Genomic DNA, 16,245 nt, shown 5'->3' with positions numbered 1-16,245 from the left:
GACCACACTACACCACTAAGGTACCCATGTACCTGTCGAAATACTTCCCAAATGTCGGTGAATAATACCATGACCAGAATACCAAAGGGAGCTCCACAAATCATGTTCAACCCAGATTCGGCTCAAACAAGGGACTAAACACGCTTCGCAATTATGCCACAATAATGTGGAACGCCCTACCCACAGCCGTGAAGGAATGTGAAGGAAACCGCTCTCAAAGAGCACCTACGGGAGGCTGCAATTAGAAACTGGCCCCGGTAAATTTCCAAACCCCCAACCCCCCACCCAACCCCCTCCAATGTACAGTTTATTCCCCCTCAAATGTATATACCGTACTCTCTTTTTAGAAACTCTGTCTCTTAAACAGTACTGTATATTTGTTTATCTTGTATGTCATACATGTCTGGATGTAACAGTACTGTATGTTGTGTATGTCATAAATGTTATGAATTGAAAATGAGGGACCCTGATGTAAACAAGACGAAAGTCTTTCTCTGGTCTGCATTAATTAACAATTGTGTGTATTGAGCCGTACTGTATTGTACCCATTCTGCAATCTGTTAATAAAGTTTTCAATCAATCATCGACTTGATATTGCGTGAAAAGCAATGAGCCTGAATGCTTTACTTTTGTATTGTTTTCATTTTTTCCCATTTTTCTTTTTTTCTCTTCCAGGGTGGGGGTGAGGTTCATCGTGGGTGAGCATGGGTGCCCCCTCCCAGAGGAGGACAGGGAGGACCCCTACTCCTGCACCCTCCTTAACCTCACCGAGCCAGGTAGGTGAAGACATCATCATCCACAGCACTGGCTGTCAATGTTCTTAGTAGGGATGTCCGATATTATCGATCCTACCGATATTGGCATTCAAATGTAATATCGGAAATGATCGGTATCGGTTTTCAATTTTTTTTTTTTACATTTATTTAACCTTTATTTACCCAGGCAAGCAAGTAAGAACAAATTCTTATTTTATTTATTGTCAAAAGTATGCATAATGTTGTGTTAATTCCACGACAAGAGATATGTAATGTTATTACATGGCGTTTTAACATTCGCGAAAATGCTTGATTGTGATTGGTCAATAGCGCTCGGTTGCCCATAGCAGCGGTCAGTTATTTTTCGATAACTGATCGCTGTCAGGGGCAACCGAGCAATAATGACCACTGTTCGCAGCCGGAGCAATCAAGCATTTAGATCACAGTCATGAAAGCTGCTCAGCATAATAGTTATGCTGCATATGGTAGCTATACTCGGTCATTGTCGCAAAATAATTGACCTTCACTGCGTTTAGAACACCTCGGCGAGGCGCCGCGGTATTCTAAACTCCATTACTACATTATCCCTTACTTATTTACCTGAAATTATTCCGTTTTTTTGGGGGGGAAACCCTGCATATATCGGTATCGGTTGATATCGGTATCGGAAATTAAGAGTTGGACAATATCGGTAAAAAAGCCAATATCGAACATAAAAAAAAAAAATAAAAAACGACTTTTCTGATTTGTCTAAATAGGACAACAATATTTAAACGATCAGCTTATAGTGTTTTATTTTTTATAACGTATCTATTTCTCGACGGACTCTGAGGCGGCTTTGGCTTCAATTCACGGACCACATTTAATCTTTTTGATTAGATTTATTGACAAAAACATATAACAACGTTGACGGAACGAAGAGTCCAGGGCCCTCATTCATCAACGTGTTCTACGCACAGATCTGTGCTTACCCTGTGCGTACGATCATTTCTAAGCAAAGAGTGGGATTCATCAATTTCGATTTGAACTTGACTCCGTGCTTACATCTACGCACAGTTCAGACCTGGCGTACCTAGCGCCCAGTGGTAGAATATATTATTACAACAAGGAAATGAGCTTCTGTGGATAATAACACTGGCATGTTCTGTACGAACCGTAGTTCATTATAGTTCATTGTAAAATAGCAACAGTAGTGTAATTATGGTCAAAACCCTATAAATAGCATTTGGAATAATAGATCTTTCTCTCAGAATGAATGCAGCATGGTTTATATAGCGTTATCGGAATATACGGGGTGTAGGCTACTGACTGACTGCGCTCCGCATAGCTTGATTGATTGATTGATTGAAAAGTTTATTAACAGATTGCAGAATGGGTACAGTACAGTACAGCTCAGTACATACAATTGTTAATTGGGGATGCAGACCAACTTTCGTCTTGTTTACATCAGGGTCCCCCATTTTCAATTCATCATAAAGCTCAACTCGTTATTATTTTGCGCACAGACCGCCGAAACACGGGAACGTTTTGATTATATTTAAAAGGCTTTACGTTAAACGAAACAAGTGGAATTTCGAAGCTGTAAGCAGAATAAATCATATGAATATAGTGTTCTTCCCCCTTTTTACTGTATAAGAAAGAATAGAAAACGCATTGCAATGACACCATGCAGATAGTGGACAGACTATGTATATGATGGGATTCAAGTTCGCGTTTTTGTTGCTCATAGGCATGCTGTCAGAGTATGATATCTTAATCAAACATTCTAGAACATTTGTCGTCACAGATCATGTCCTAATAGAACATAGGCTATGGCATGGATCGTGATATTGTGTGGACTGTAATTATTACTGTACACCGGTACCACCCATTGTGACAACAGCCTTGTGAGTCCCGCACACAAACATGATGGAATTCAAGTTCATGTATTGAAAGGCAGGCTATCATACATGCAGTGAGATTCATTGTTCTTGTATATGCTCTCGTATTATATTGTTTATATAGGCTACCCAATACTGACATCAAAATAGATTGTAGTATCATGCCTCTAGAAATCATATGCAGCAGGTAGAAAATTGACGGGAGATCCATCGCGATTTGGAATAGAATTGAGGAGAACTTTAATCCCTGGGTATCAATCAAACAACACGGGAAAAGGCAGTCATATTCCAGCGCCGACAACAAAATAGATGCCTCTAAAAATCATATAGCCAATCGAACACAACTAATAAAGGCATTCATATTACAGCACGGTTATAATGACACACAACCAACGCCAAACAGTGGTCAACGAACGGTCTTTATTAGTATTCTGAGCTGTCCAGGCAGAATTGCAGCAATGGTCTTAGGGAGCCGTTGATATCTGACATCACCGTTTACAAGTCCGCCTTTTATTATTTATCCCATAATACGCGATAGTGTCTTCTTGGTTCGACAGCAGTGAACAATCTTCGTGGAGTTTCTCAGGGTTCCGCTCGGGTCAGTCCATTATTTCACATCCCATGGGGGGTGTTTCCTCATTTTCATGACCATATATGGATAATCATGCACGAGCATTGACGGTAGAACAAAGTGGTATTCATCAACACGGAGGGGCATAGAGCCTGCGTACGCACCGTGTGATGAATCCCGACTTCCCTGTGCGTACACTAGTTCTACATTCCGTGCTTACGTGTGGAAATAGAAATGTTCTACGCACACTATTGATGAATGAGGGCCCTGGACTTATTTCCACCGTTGTCCCTGTTGTTTCAAGTTCAAGCCCCACCGGCGCCTCCCAGGCTAAAAACGACTTAAGATCTTGAGGTAGAAAAATGCTGTTTTTGAGTAGTTGATTAGAAATACAAAACAATGAATTAAAAAAAAAAATTACAGATGTGTTCCATAGACTCACAGGAATTGTGTAAAAGTGGCCAAATAGTGAAAGAAATAGTAAAATAGTTCCCCTTTAAGAGCATTAATCATGGTTCATTGTTGCATTAAAAGCAATAATAATTATTAGGGATGTTTGATATTATCGGCCGACCGATATTATCGGCCGATATCGGCAGTAAAATGTGATATCGGAAAATATCGGTATCGGTTTAAAAAAAGAAAAAAACAATAACAATATTTGTTATATATATATATCCAGTGAAATTATTAGTTACCTGAAATTATTCCGTTTTTTGGGAAACCCTGCATATATCGGTATCGGTTGATATCGGTTGATATCGGTATCGGAAATTAAGAGTTGGACAATATCGGAATATCGGTATCGGTAAAAAAGCCAATATCGAGCATCCCTAATAATTATTCAACAATAAAGTGCATAGAGACAATAATCATGGTTCAACAGAGGTTCAGCACATACATACAGTCGCACAAACATTACAGTGGCAGGTTACTAAACAGCTGCTCCCTTATCCTGGATTTGATCACTGCGACACTCTCGGGTTTCTTTAATATCGAGCGGTAGTTTGTTCCACTACCACATCTTCCCCACCTATAGTCTCCACGTTGACTTAATCCAGACGCGCACGCCGTGTCCCTAGAGGCCTCTGCAGACGCCGGCGTGTGCGTCGTACGACGTGTGATATTTATATTTGTACTTATTTTGTAAAAGAAGAAAGAAAGAAAAAACACTGTTCCAAACACCGCCTTTGCCGCCCTCGTTCTGTATGTATTTCTTGGGGGGGGGGGTGAGTGGGGGGGGGGGGGTGAGTGGGGGTAGGGGTTGTGTGATGCCGCTCTGATCGTCTTTATGCTGAGAGAAAGAAGTAGAAGAAGGGGGGGAAAAAAGGAAACCCACCACAACTCCCTTAAGACCATGATATTGTGAGGCGGGCAGATCCACCCCGGCAACAGCCCGGATGAATGGATATTAAGAGACCTTTGAGAGGGACGTGTGCGTGGGTGGGTGGGTGTGTGGGTGTGTGTATCTACAGTCTGTATACATACTGGAGTACATTGTGGACGTTTCGCAAGAGGAGTCCAAGGAGAATGAGGAAGGAGAAAAAAAAATAATAAGAATGTAAAAAAAAAAAAAAAATAGAAGGAAAAACAACCATATTCATCCTCACACCCACAACTCCAAGGACACCATTCTGTTCACAGTGATACCCAGAAGGACGCAGTGAATATTTCTCTCTCTCTCTCTCTCTCTCTCTCTCTCTCTCTCTCTCTCTCTCTCCCTCTCTCCCTTCCTCCCCCGACACTCCTGCCGCAGTCGCATCTAGTAACCTCAACTTATATTTGTTGAAGTATCCCTCGACAATGTTTGCAAATTAAAAGATTGACGAGAGATCGAGTTTTGAGACGCGTTTCCTTTTCATATTTCCAATACTTTTTTTATTTATTTATTCTTTTCAGCCGGCTTCGCTTTTGTGTGATTTTTATTTATTTTTTTTCATTTTGATTCCCTCGCCGGGCTTAGCTCCGAGCCTGCCGCAGAGGATGAGGAGATGTTTTCTTGACGTAGGACTGTTTTTAGTTTTGTTTTTTTTATAAATATTTTTATTGCAGGGTACTTTGGACACATTCCATATTGATGCACACAAGCAAACTTCTTTTTCTTTTTCTTCAAAGCATTTTTTCTTTTTTACAGCGGCATACAACAACAAACATGCTATCATTTGGCGGATTTATACATAATCATTTACAGGATAACTAAATAAGCTAGATTCTTGCTGGAAAATAGGAAAAAGACCAAAACAATAGAAAAAGGCAAAAAGCAAAGACAAAACGGAGAATATACTGTGACGAGCCTGGTGGGGTCCAGACTCGCCACGGTTCAAATACAAACATTCGATTGTCGACACAAGAGCAATATCAATCCATAAGAATATTTATTGAATTAAGGCAGAATCCAGTTTGCTAGGCAAGAGAAGGGTCGTAATACAGTCTGATGGTCAAAAACACAAAACGGGCTCGCAGACAGAAAAAGGGATTGTTCAATAGTCGTCCGGTCCAGGGTCAGTACACAAGGGGGTTTCTCAGCCAGTCCAGGGTCCAGTACACAATGAACACCTACTCGCTTTCCTCTCACCTCTCACTACCTCTCACCTTCACAACTCTGAGTATCTCAATCTTTCTCTCTCTCTATGTCACAACTCCAACCTCACCTCCGCTCAACTTACTCCTGACTAACCTAGTGTCTTTGTAGTGTGTGTGTCTGGGGTGTGTGCACGTGAGATGTGGGTGAACTAATCATGTGCAGGTGTGTTCTATCAGTACTATCAGCTACCTAATTGTCTCCACTCCTTCCGTGGCAATAATATCTCCCGTCCTTCACATATCCATGAGAGGGGGGGGGGGGGTGAGATCTGCCACAATACATTCAGCCATTAATGTTACAAGCATAACACTGTGAACTTATATACCATCTTCATCCTCCCTCAGACCCTTTTAGTAATCCAACACCGGCCCCCATGCCTTCAACCCTGTTCTCCTTCAGGCATTTTCTTTAATCTAAGCAACTTGCAATGGGCCTGGTCTACAAGATACACCACGACCACAACACCAGAGGGAGTTCCACAAATCACGTTTCAACCCGGATTCGGCTCAAACAAGGGACTAAACACGTTTTTTTGCAATTATGCCACAATAATGTGGAACGCCTTACCCCCCCACAGCCACAAAGGAATGAGAATCCCTACCCTCCTTCAAAACCGCTCTCAAAGAGCACCTACCCTTTTTTTATTTTTTTTATTCATGACATATTTGCATTATACAGCGTTTGAGGAAGTCTACCCTCGAATGCGGCATGCTTAAACATGCGAAGCAGCAGCGGAGATAGTTCCTTATAGAGTAGTACTTCTGCAGTAAAGCCGTCAAGGCCAGGTGCTTTATTGTTCAGTAATTGCCTCTACTGTTCGGAGAGGTCCCTTAGTTTCCAGCGCCGCTTCTGCCTCGACCATCAAGCGGAGGCAGGTTCAATTCAGAGAGAAATGCCTTAATAGCATCAATGTCATGGTTGCCATTTGATTTATACAGTTTTGAATAGAACTCCATAAAATGTGCATTTATCTCTTTAGGGTCTGTAAGAACAGTGCCCGTGTCTGACTTTAATTTTTAGTGTTGCGTGAGGGGTTTGCTCCTGTTTTTAACTGACGTGCCAGCAGTTTTTGAGGATCGTCACCTATTTCTAGGGATGCTCGATATTGGCTTTTTTACCGATACCGATATACCGATATTGTCCAACTCTTAATTTCCGATACCGATATCAACCGATATAAACCGATACCGATATATGCAGGGTTCCCCCCCCCCCCCCAAAAACGGAATAATTTCAGGGAATTAACACAACATTATGCATACTTTTGACAATAAATAAAATCTGAATTTGTTATTACTTGCTTGCCTGGGTAAATAAAGGTTATAGAAATGTAATTGTCTTTTTTTTGAAAACCGATACAGATATTTTCCCGATATCACATTTTAATGCCGATAATATCGGACATCCCTACCTATTTCAAATTGCATCCGTTTAATCCTGTGCAATTGCTTATTAACCTGGCAGATAAAAATAGTATTGTACTCATCTCTTTGAGAGACTATAGAATTCAGGGCGTCTGGATCCGCCGAGACCCTGTACGAGTGTTCTAGCGGAGACACGGAATCATCCGGCTCCACTACCCTTTTTGTTGTTTGCTTTCTCCTACCTGCCACGTAGGACATCGTGATGCTGCCTCTAAGCACTGCCTTGATAGATTCCCACGGTGTTGAGTCGTCCACATCCCCTGTATCATTTGTCGCTATAATGTCAGGCAGCCTAACTGACATGCAGTATATTTTAATAAACTCTTCTCTTTTAAAAAATCAAATCTCCAAGTGCGTTCCCTTCTATGGCTAGTAAATCTAACATCCAGTGACATGGGAGCTTCAGATCACTTATCAGGATAGTATGGTACTGTGTGGATTTATGAACTGGAGAGAAAAAATAATAATCTCTGTTGGTAGGATTGCGTAGCCTCCATACTGTGTGTCAACAAGATTTAGATTGTGCAAAGAAAACAATAATATGAACTGCCGCAAACTAACATGAAAAAGCACTGTCCTCCGGGGCCCTCTCTACCTCCCTCCAGTCCCCTCTCTACCTCCCTCCAGTCCCCTCTCTACCTCCCTCCAGTCCCCTCTCTACCTCCCTCCAGTCCCCTCTCTACCTCCCTCCAGTCCCCTCTCTACCTCCCTCCAGTCCCCTCTCTACCTCCCTCCAGTCCCCTCTGTCCTCCGGGGCCCTCTCTACCTCCCTCCAATCCCCTCTCTACCTCCCTCCAGTCCCCTCTCTACCTCCCTCCAATCCCCTCTCTACCTCCCTCCAGTCCCCTCTCTACCTCCCTCCAATCCCCTCTCTACCTCCCTCCAGTCCCCTCTCTACCTCCCTCCAATCCCCTCTCTACCTCCCTCCAGTCCCCTCTCTACCTCCCTCCAATCCCCTCTCTGCCTCCCTCCAGTCCCTCTCTGCCTCCCTCCAGTCCCCTCTCTACCTCCCTCCAGTCCCCTCTCTACCTCCCTCCAATCCCCTCTCTGCCTCCCTCCAGTCCCCTCTCTACCTCCTCCAGTCCCCTCTCTGCCTCCCTCCAGTCCCCTCTCTACCTCCTCCAGTCCCCTCTCTACCTCCCTCCAATCCCCTCTCTGCCTCCCTCCAGTCCCCTCTCTACCTCCCTCCAGTCCCCTCTCTGCCTCCCTCCAGTCCCCTCTCTACCTCCCTCCAGTCCCTCTCTACCTCCCTCCAATCCCCTCTCTGCCTCCCTCCAGTCCCCTCTCTACCTCCCTCCAGTCCCCTCTCTACCTCCCTCCAGTCCCCTCTCTACCTCCCTCCAGTCCCCTCTCTACCTCCCTCCAATCCCCTCTCTGCCTCCCTCCAGTCCCCTCTCTACCTCCCTCCAGTCCCCTCTCTACCTCCCTCCAGTCCCCTCTGTCCTCCAGTCCCCTCTCTACCTCCCTCCAGTCCCCTCTCTACCTCCCTCCAGTCCCCTCTGTCCTCCGGGGCCCTCTCTACCTCCCTCCAGTCCCCTCTCTACCTCCCTCCAGTCCCCTCTGTCCTCCGGGGCCCTCTCTACCTCCCTCCAGTCCCCTCTCTACCTCCCTCCAGTCCCCTCTCTACCTCCCTCCAGTCCCCTCTGTCCTCCGGGGCCCTCTCTACCTCCCTCCAGTCCCCTCTCTACCTCCCTCCAGTCCCCTCTGCGAACAAACACCTCTAAGTCAAAAACCTTAAGAGCTAGTAAACACACCATGACAGTCTGTGTATGCAATGGTCTCCACCTGTCCAACAAAAACAAATTTGGGGCACAATAAGCCGCTGCAACTTGTGAGTGATCGCATATTGAAGCTGTCGTCTTCTGCACCGACGAAGAAAGTCTCTTGCTATCTAGGAACTAGGGCTGCACGATTAATCGATTTTAAATCGAAATTGCGATTTGGAATGATGCAATTATCAAATAGATTTTTTATTTTTTTTTATATATACTTTTTCATTTTTTTTAACCAGGAAGTCCCATTGAGATACAAGATCGGTTTGGGAGAGGGAGGTAAGGGGTTTTAGATTGTGTGTTGTGAAGTTTAGACTTCAGAGAGGGAGAGTAAAGTACAGGAAAAAAAAGGTACCGTTGGGTACCGGTATTGATTCCCAGGTAAAAAGAAAAAATGTCAGGCTCTGTGTCCCGAAAAGACCCACCGCGTAGGCCAGATGCAAGCCGCATTTTACAATAAACCTCTGTGGGGCTGCTTAAAAAAAAGATTATAATCGCAAATTTAATCGCAATCGCAATATCTGTCAGAAAAATCGCAATTCGATTATTTCCCAAAATCGTGCAGCCTACTAGGAACCTCTCTGCGTCCTTCCCTAGGTTGTTGGAACGTGCGCTTGTCTGTGCCAACCGAGGCCACGAACGTCGCTGGGTGTTGGAATCTGCATCTCACCTCCGCAGCCTTGGCATCTGGTCCTGATATCAAATGGCTTCCGTAGCTTCAACACTGCCGGTCCCAGGTCCGGGAAAATGTAGAGACGCGTTCCCTCATATTGTCAGGGGAACTTCTGTGTTAGTTTGCAAGCCTCAGAATGGCTCCTTCACTGAATCACGATGGATCCGTGTTATAATTCGGTGGGGGGGGGCGCCATCTGTTGCTGCCTTCACACACTGACCCCTATGTGCTCGGTCGACCTTAACAGACTTGTTGTTGAAGTTTTCGTCTCCCAACTAGGCTGTTATAAGCTTTGAAATCAAATCTGTAGGGTTGCCCTTTTCCGTGCCCTCTTTTACACCTATGATCCGAATGTTTTGTCGTCTGGAGCGCGAGACGAGGTCGCCCACTCGCTCGCCGAGCGCCCTGGCCTCCGACGCCCCCCCCCCCCCCCCCCCCCCCGGCACATTGGTCTTCCAGAATCTTAAATCGGCTTTCATCAAACCTTTTATTTAACCTTTTATTTAACCAGAATATAAAAACCCATTTATAGGCCTGGTATTCTATATTGTATAATAATATTTCAAATAGCATGTGTCCGGATGGCAGAATTCAGTACTGTATGTATCTACAAAAACCTTCTGTTTTTCATCATCTTCCCTTTATTCATTTGCTTAGATCTTTTGTACACATGATCTCAAGAAGGTGCTGAATGAGTTCAGTGGCAGTTCATCAAGTCTGGTCATTTTTTAGCATGGTGTTATTCACTGTCAAAGATGCAAAGAAAAATCATAATCTATATTCTCCTTTTTTTGTTTCATCACAATTTACTCAAGCATAGTAACGGACACAATATTTATGACACTGGGTATACATTCCCTGAGATCCATAGATGTCCCTAGATACCAAGAACATGCAAATGGCCCTTGTAGAAGTGGAGCAATCTTCCATTTACTTAGGTATGGTATTTTTAGGTGGATTTTCAGAAAATAGGGCTACAGCTTTTAACCATCAACCTATCATGTGCACTACATATATATACTGTATATTAACATTGTTCTAAATAAAGAATAATGATAATAAATCATTTTAAGTTTGGAATTTTTTTTTTTTTTTTACAACTGAGGTAGTTAGATTACATTTTTTAGAGACTAAAGTACAGACAAAAGGTACCGTTGGGTATCGATTCACAGGTATCTGTTCAAATGTGAACGGTACCCAACCCTAATGGCAGCTGGGCCTAACTGTATTAGGGCTCACGGGCACACACACGCGCACACACACACACACACACACACACGCACACGCACACACACTTATGCAGTCATTAACCAACTAACCGGCAGAGCGTAGCGATTAGGCAGGTGCTTCTCTCAAGCTGCTCGTGAACAAACCGTTCCGAGGAGGATCGTGTCCACGAAACGGAGTTTGATGCTACAGAGAAGCTGCACTTCTGACGATGTTCCATGACTCATTATTATAACGGCGCAGCTTTAATTAGGCTCGATTATGCCGTGCGTGTGTAAAACGCAGGCGTCGTGAGCCGCCCGGCATGTGCCCCCCGTCCTCCCCGACTCTGGTACTACAAACACCGGGAGTGTTAATTGCACCCCGTCTAAAACAGCAGCGTGGAGGAGGCGTGTCTGTTCCTGACATACATTCTAACGACGCCCAGCTGATTGTTTTGGTGAATCACGATGTGGGGGGGGGGGGGGGGGGGGGGCGGGGGCAGTATCTGCGGAAAGGAAGGGGTTTAGTACTATATAGTTAAATGTTTTAGAAACCAGCCTCCTCTCAGCCTCTTCACTTCCTTATTATTATTATTATTATTATTATTATTATTATTATTATTATTATTATTATTATTATTATTATTATTATTATTATTATTATTATTATTATAATAATAATAATAATAATAATAATAATAATAATAATAATAATAATAATAATAATAATAATAATAATAATAATAATAATAATAATAATAATAAATTGTATTTGTATTGTATTTTTCGTTCACTAGGATCCCAACGTGCTACGGGGTTAAAACATAGTTAAAAGAATAAAAAAGTATAAATAATAATACAAAAAATTAAATACAGAATACATTTTTATAAAAATAGAACATAGTTAAAGGGGAACTCCAACATTTTGGGAAATTAGCTTATTTAACATCTTCCCTGGAGTTAGACAAGAAGATACATACCTTTTTTGTCTCTGTGCGTGCATTTTAGCTTTGGGAATAGACGCTCCGTTAGCATAGCTTAGCTTCATCACTGGAAGTGAGGCAGGACAGTAGCCTTACAGTGCCTTACAGTGTATTGCAAGGTCTGACATTGACCAAACTTGATATGCATGACCTTGGTGGGCTCTAGGTCAACTCCTGAAAAGGGGGTCAATGTCAGACTTTGCAATCAAAAGTTAGGGGGCTAATAACCCTTGCCATAATTTCAGTGCGCCCCCTAACTTTTGATTGCAAGGTCTGACATTGACCCCCTTTTCAGGAGTTGACCTAGAGCCCACCAAGGTCATGCATATCAAATTTGGTCAATGTCAGACCTTGCAATACACTGTAAGGCACTGTAAGGCTACTGTCCTGCCTTACTTCCAGTGATGAAGCTAAGCTATGCTAACGGAGCATCTATTCCCAAAGCTAAAATGCATGCACAGAGACAAAAAAGGTATGTATCTTCTTGTCTAACTCCAGGGAAGATGTTAAATAAGCTAATTTCCCAAAATGTTGGAGTTCCCCTTTAAAAACATAGTATAAACAGAAAATCAAAGACCACAGCACAAGAAGAAAAAAGAAAATCACAAGAAAAAAAGAAAAAGCTATAGCAATCACGGTATATAGGTACAGGTATATACAGGTATATAGTTAAACGGTTTTAGGAACCCTCCTCCTCTCTGCCTCTTCACTTCCTGTGCACAGGAGCCTTTTCAAAAGGGCCCCTCTGAGGCTATCGGGGACAATAAAATCAAATGGGGAAAAGAGTGAAGTATGTCACAAGTCTTTTGTGGGTCTAGGTAGGGGAAGTGATGATCTAGCCCTCCAAACGGAGTGTTTTCAGACGCCCACTCTAAACGGAAGGCTGGAAGGGAGAGGCTAAAAGGTCTTTCAGGTTTCAATTTCCCTTCGAGGAATTAGCTTGTTTTTTCTTCTATCTCACGCCGTTCCAAAGATGATTACAACTATTTCCACTGCTCCAAACCAAGAAAGAGAAATAAAAAAAAAAATTATAAAAAGTTTTATTATGTTTTTGGTAGATTTGTATTGGTTTTTCGGACAAGTCCGGCAGAGAGAGGAAGTATGGGAGGATAGACGGGGGAAGACATCCGGCGAAGGTCGCCGGGTCCGGGAGGCGTCTATGCTAATACCAACGCAGTTGTGCGATTTGCTAATCTGATTGGCCACTGACGTTTCTGGTCATGTGACATGTGCGCCCAATAGCGTGACGAGCTGTGTCTTTGCCCATTTCCGCGTCGAACAGCCTGCAAACTACCTGGCGTTCTATCGCCCTGCTCTAAGACAAACTCTAACCTTAACCAACTTCGAAAGAGTGCCCAAGCTTAACCGTCGAAAGAACTTGCCGTCACACGATTGGTGCACATGTCACATGACCAGAAACGTCAGTGGCCAATCAGATTTGCAAAACGCACAACTGCGTTGGTACAGTCTGAAACGTCACTTTCCCTCTCGCCCTAAATGCACCGTAAACAATTTAAATGCACTTGTGGATAGAATTACTGGTACATGGAGAAAGGAAAACACTGTTCATTAACGCCGTAAGTGCCGGGGGGGGGTTAGTTAGTTCGTTTGTTTTCTCAAAATGCTGACAACACTTAAGAGGTCTATTCGGAAAACAAACACTTTCCTTGATTGTCACAAGGTGAACTTTATTATCCCAAATGGGGAACGCGGCAATCATTCGGTACAAGTACAACGTAAAATCACTCTATACTACAATCTGCTGCATTTAAACCATCACTCTATACTACACTACTCTATATACTCCATTTAAAACACTTCACACGTTCGGGTCACTTTGACATTGTATTCCACATCCCCCTGTTCTCTGCGCTTGTTCAACATTTAATAGCTGTTAAAATATTGACGACGTGATTGGCTTTGGAAACGGACGTGGGTGGGTGGAGAGGTGCAAGGGGCAGGCGGGCGGCCTCTGCAGCTGTGAAATGTTTAATGTGATGAGAGAGAGAGAGAGAGGCACAGTGATGTGTTTAATGTGATAGAGAGAGAGGGGGGGGGGATAGAGAGAGAGAGGAGCACAGTGATATGTTTAATGTGATAGAGAGAGAGGGGGGGAGAGAGATAGAGAGAGAGGGGCACAGTGATATGTTTAATGTGATAGAGAGAGAGGGGGGGGAGATAGAGAGAGAGGGGCACAGTGATATGTTTAATGTGATAGAGAGAGAGGGGGGAGAGAGATAGAGAGAGAGGGGCACAGTGATATGTTTAATGTGATAGAGAGAGAGGGGGGAGATAGAGAAAGAGAGGGGCACAGTGATATGTTTAATGTGATAGAGAGAGAGGGGGGGGGGAGATAGAGAAAGAGAGGGGCACAGTGATATGTTTAATGTGATAGAGAGAGAGGGGGGGAGAGAGAGAGAGAGAGAGGCACAGTGATATGTTTAATGTGATGGGAGAGAGAGAGAGAGAGAGAGAGAGAGAGAGAGAGAGAGAGGCACAGTGATATGTTTAATGTGATGGGAGAGGGGGGGAGAGAGAGAGAGAGGGGCACCGTGATATGTTTAATGTGATTGGATAGAGAGAGAGGGCCAAAGTGATATGTTTAATGTGATGAGAGAGAGAGAGAGAGACACAGTGATATGTTTAATGTGATGGGAGAGAGAGAGAGAGACACAGTGATATGTTTAATGTGATGGGAGAGAGAGAGAGGCACAGTGATATGTTTAATGTGATGGGAGAGAGAGAGAGAGAGACACAGTGATATGTTTAATGTGATGGGAGAGAGAGAGAGAGACACAGTGATATGTTTAATGTGATAGAGAGAGATGGGGGGAGAGAGAGGGAGAGAGGGAGAGAGGGAGAGAGGGAGAGAGAGGGAGAGGGAGAGGGAGAGGGAGAGGGAGCGGGAGAGGGAGAGGGAGAGGGAGAGAGAGAGAGAGAGAGAGAGGCACAGTGATATGTTTAATGTGATGGGAGAGAGAGAGAGGCACAGTGATGTGTTTAATGTGATGGGAGAGAGAGAGAGAGGCACAGTGATATGTTTAATGTGATAGAGGGAGAGAGGGAGAGAGAGAGGGAGAGAGGGAGAGAGGGAGAGAGAGGGAGAGGGAGAGGGAGAGGGAGAGGGAGCGGGAGAGGGAGAGGGAGAGGGAGAGAGAGAGAGAGAGGCACAGTGATATGTTTAATGTGATGGGAGAGAGAGAGATAGAGAGAGAGAGATGTTTAATGTGATGAGAGAGGGGGGGGGTGGTCTGGCACAAACATGACATACAGTATCCCAAAGAACAGACACAGACAGGTACAACGTGGAAATAATCTTGGGAACCAAACAATTTGCATTGCATAAATAAATAAAATAAATATAGCTCCCCAAGATAAAAATACAATATGCTATACTACTGCAACATTTTCCAAAAGCCAGATCTTTACCTTTTTCTTAAAAAGATAGCGCCCGCTGATGCTCTTAATGGTTTGTTCAAAGCTCCACTGTACTTAAAGGAGCATTCTCCCATGCTGGTTGACAACCGGGGAAGGTACATTGATTGATTGATATTTTTAATGTTTGCCATATGGGCTTACAAGACACATAAACAATACGTATATAGTATACTTAACAATAAGTATATCGACCAAGATGGCCACACAAAAAAAAAATGAAAGAAAACGTAACGAGCTGTAAACAATGTACTTCAAAGAAAACAAGAGGAATTCATATTGACTTATATAGGATATAATGTGTTTTGTCTCGAGTGCCATGCTTTCTCCAAAAATCCTGCAAAACTGAAAATCTCCTCCACAAAAAAAAAAAACTCAACAACATACAACTCTCAGACTGCCAAAACAAATCCGGATTTTTACAAATTGAACTTTGTTAAATAAAACCCTCCTCAAGTCGGTGTGTGTACAAGGGGCAGTGAAAAACAAAATTAAATTCATCCTCCACCACTCCCAGATCACCGAGAGAACACGCAACCGGATGCACGGTACGAGTAGGGGTGGGACGATACATCGATCCAGATCGATACATCGATGTAATTATCAACAATCGAATCGGATCGATGCGATGTAATAAGATCGATTCATATCGATACTCTTATTTTGAAAATCCTGTGGCGAGTCTCATATCCGCCCAAGAACAACAGCAGTAGCTCCGTGTGTGTAGACGTTACAGCATAGCATTCTCCCTTTCTGTGTGTGTGCTCGCGTCTTTGGAAAGACCAGATGAGGTCAGAGGAGTTTGATGTTTAAATGTTATTTAAACATAAACAATATAATACATAATAAATGTAGGCCTATACATGATCATGCAACATCAACAAATTGTTGTAGGAACGGTTTGGGAGAGGGAGGTTGTGAGTTTTGAGTTCCAAAAAATGTAGCTTAAAGTTTAAAGCT

At 43.4% G+C, this 16,245-nt stretch overlaps 1 protein-coding gene across 1 annotated transcript in view; it reads left to right on the top strand.

Moving 5' to 3' along the window:
• The window catches only part of b3galnt2 (beta-1,3-N-acetylgalactosaminyltransferase 2), a 75,286-nt gene that overhangs the window by 7,466 nt on the left and 51,575 nt on the right, over positions 1 to 16,245 (top strand). The window contains exon 3 of the mRNA XM_084322049.1: positions 676 to 776. Coding sequence (XP_084178175.1) covers positions 676 to 776 — 101 coding nt within the window. The remainder of the gene's footprint in view (positions 1 to 675; positions 777 to 16,245) is intronic.

The sequence above is a fragment of the Notolepis coatsorum genome (assembly GCF_963971535.1).
Source record: "Notolepis coatsorum genome assembly, chromosome: 9".
Lineage (NCBI taxonomy): Eukaryota > Metazoa > Chordata > Actinopteri > Aulopiformes > Paralepididae > Notolepis > Notolepis coatsorum.
This window is presented reverse-complemented; position numbering and strand designations above follow the sequence as displayed.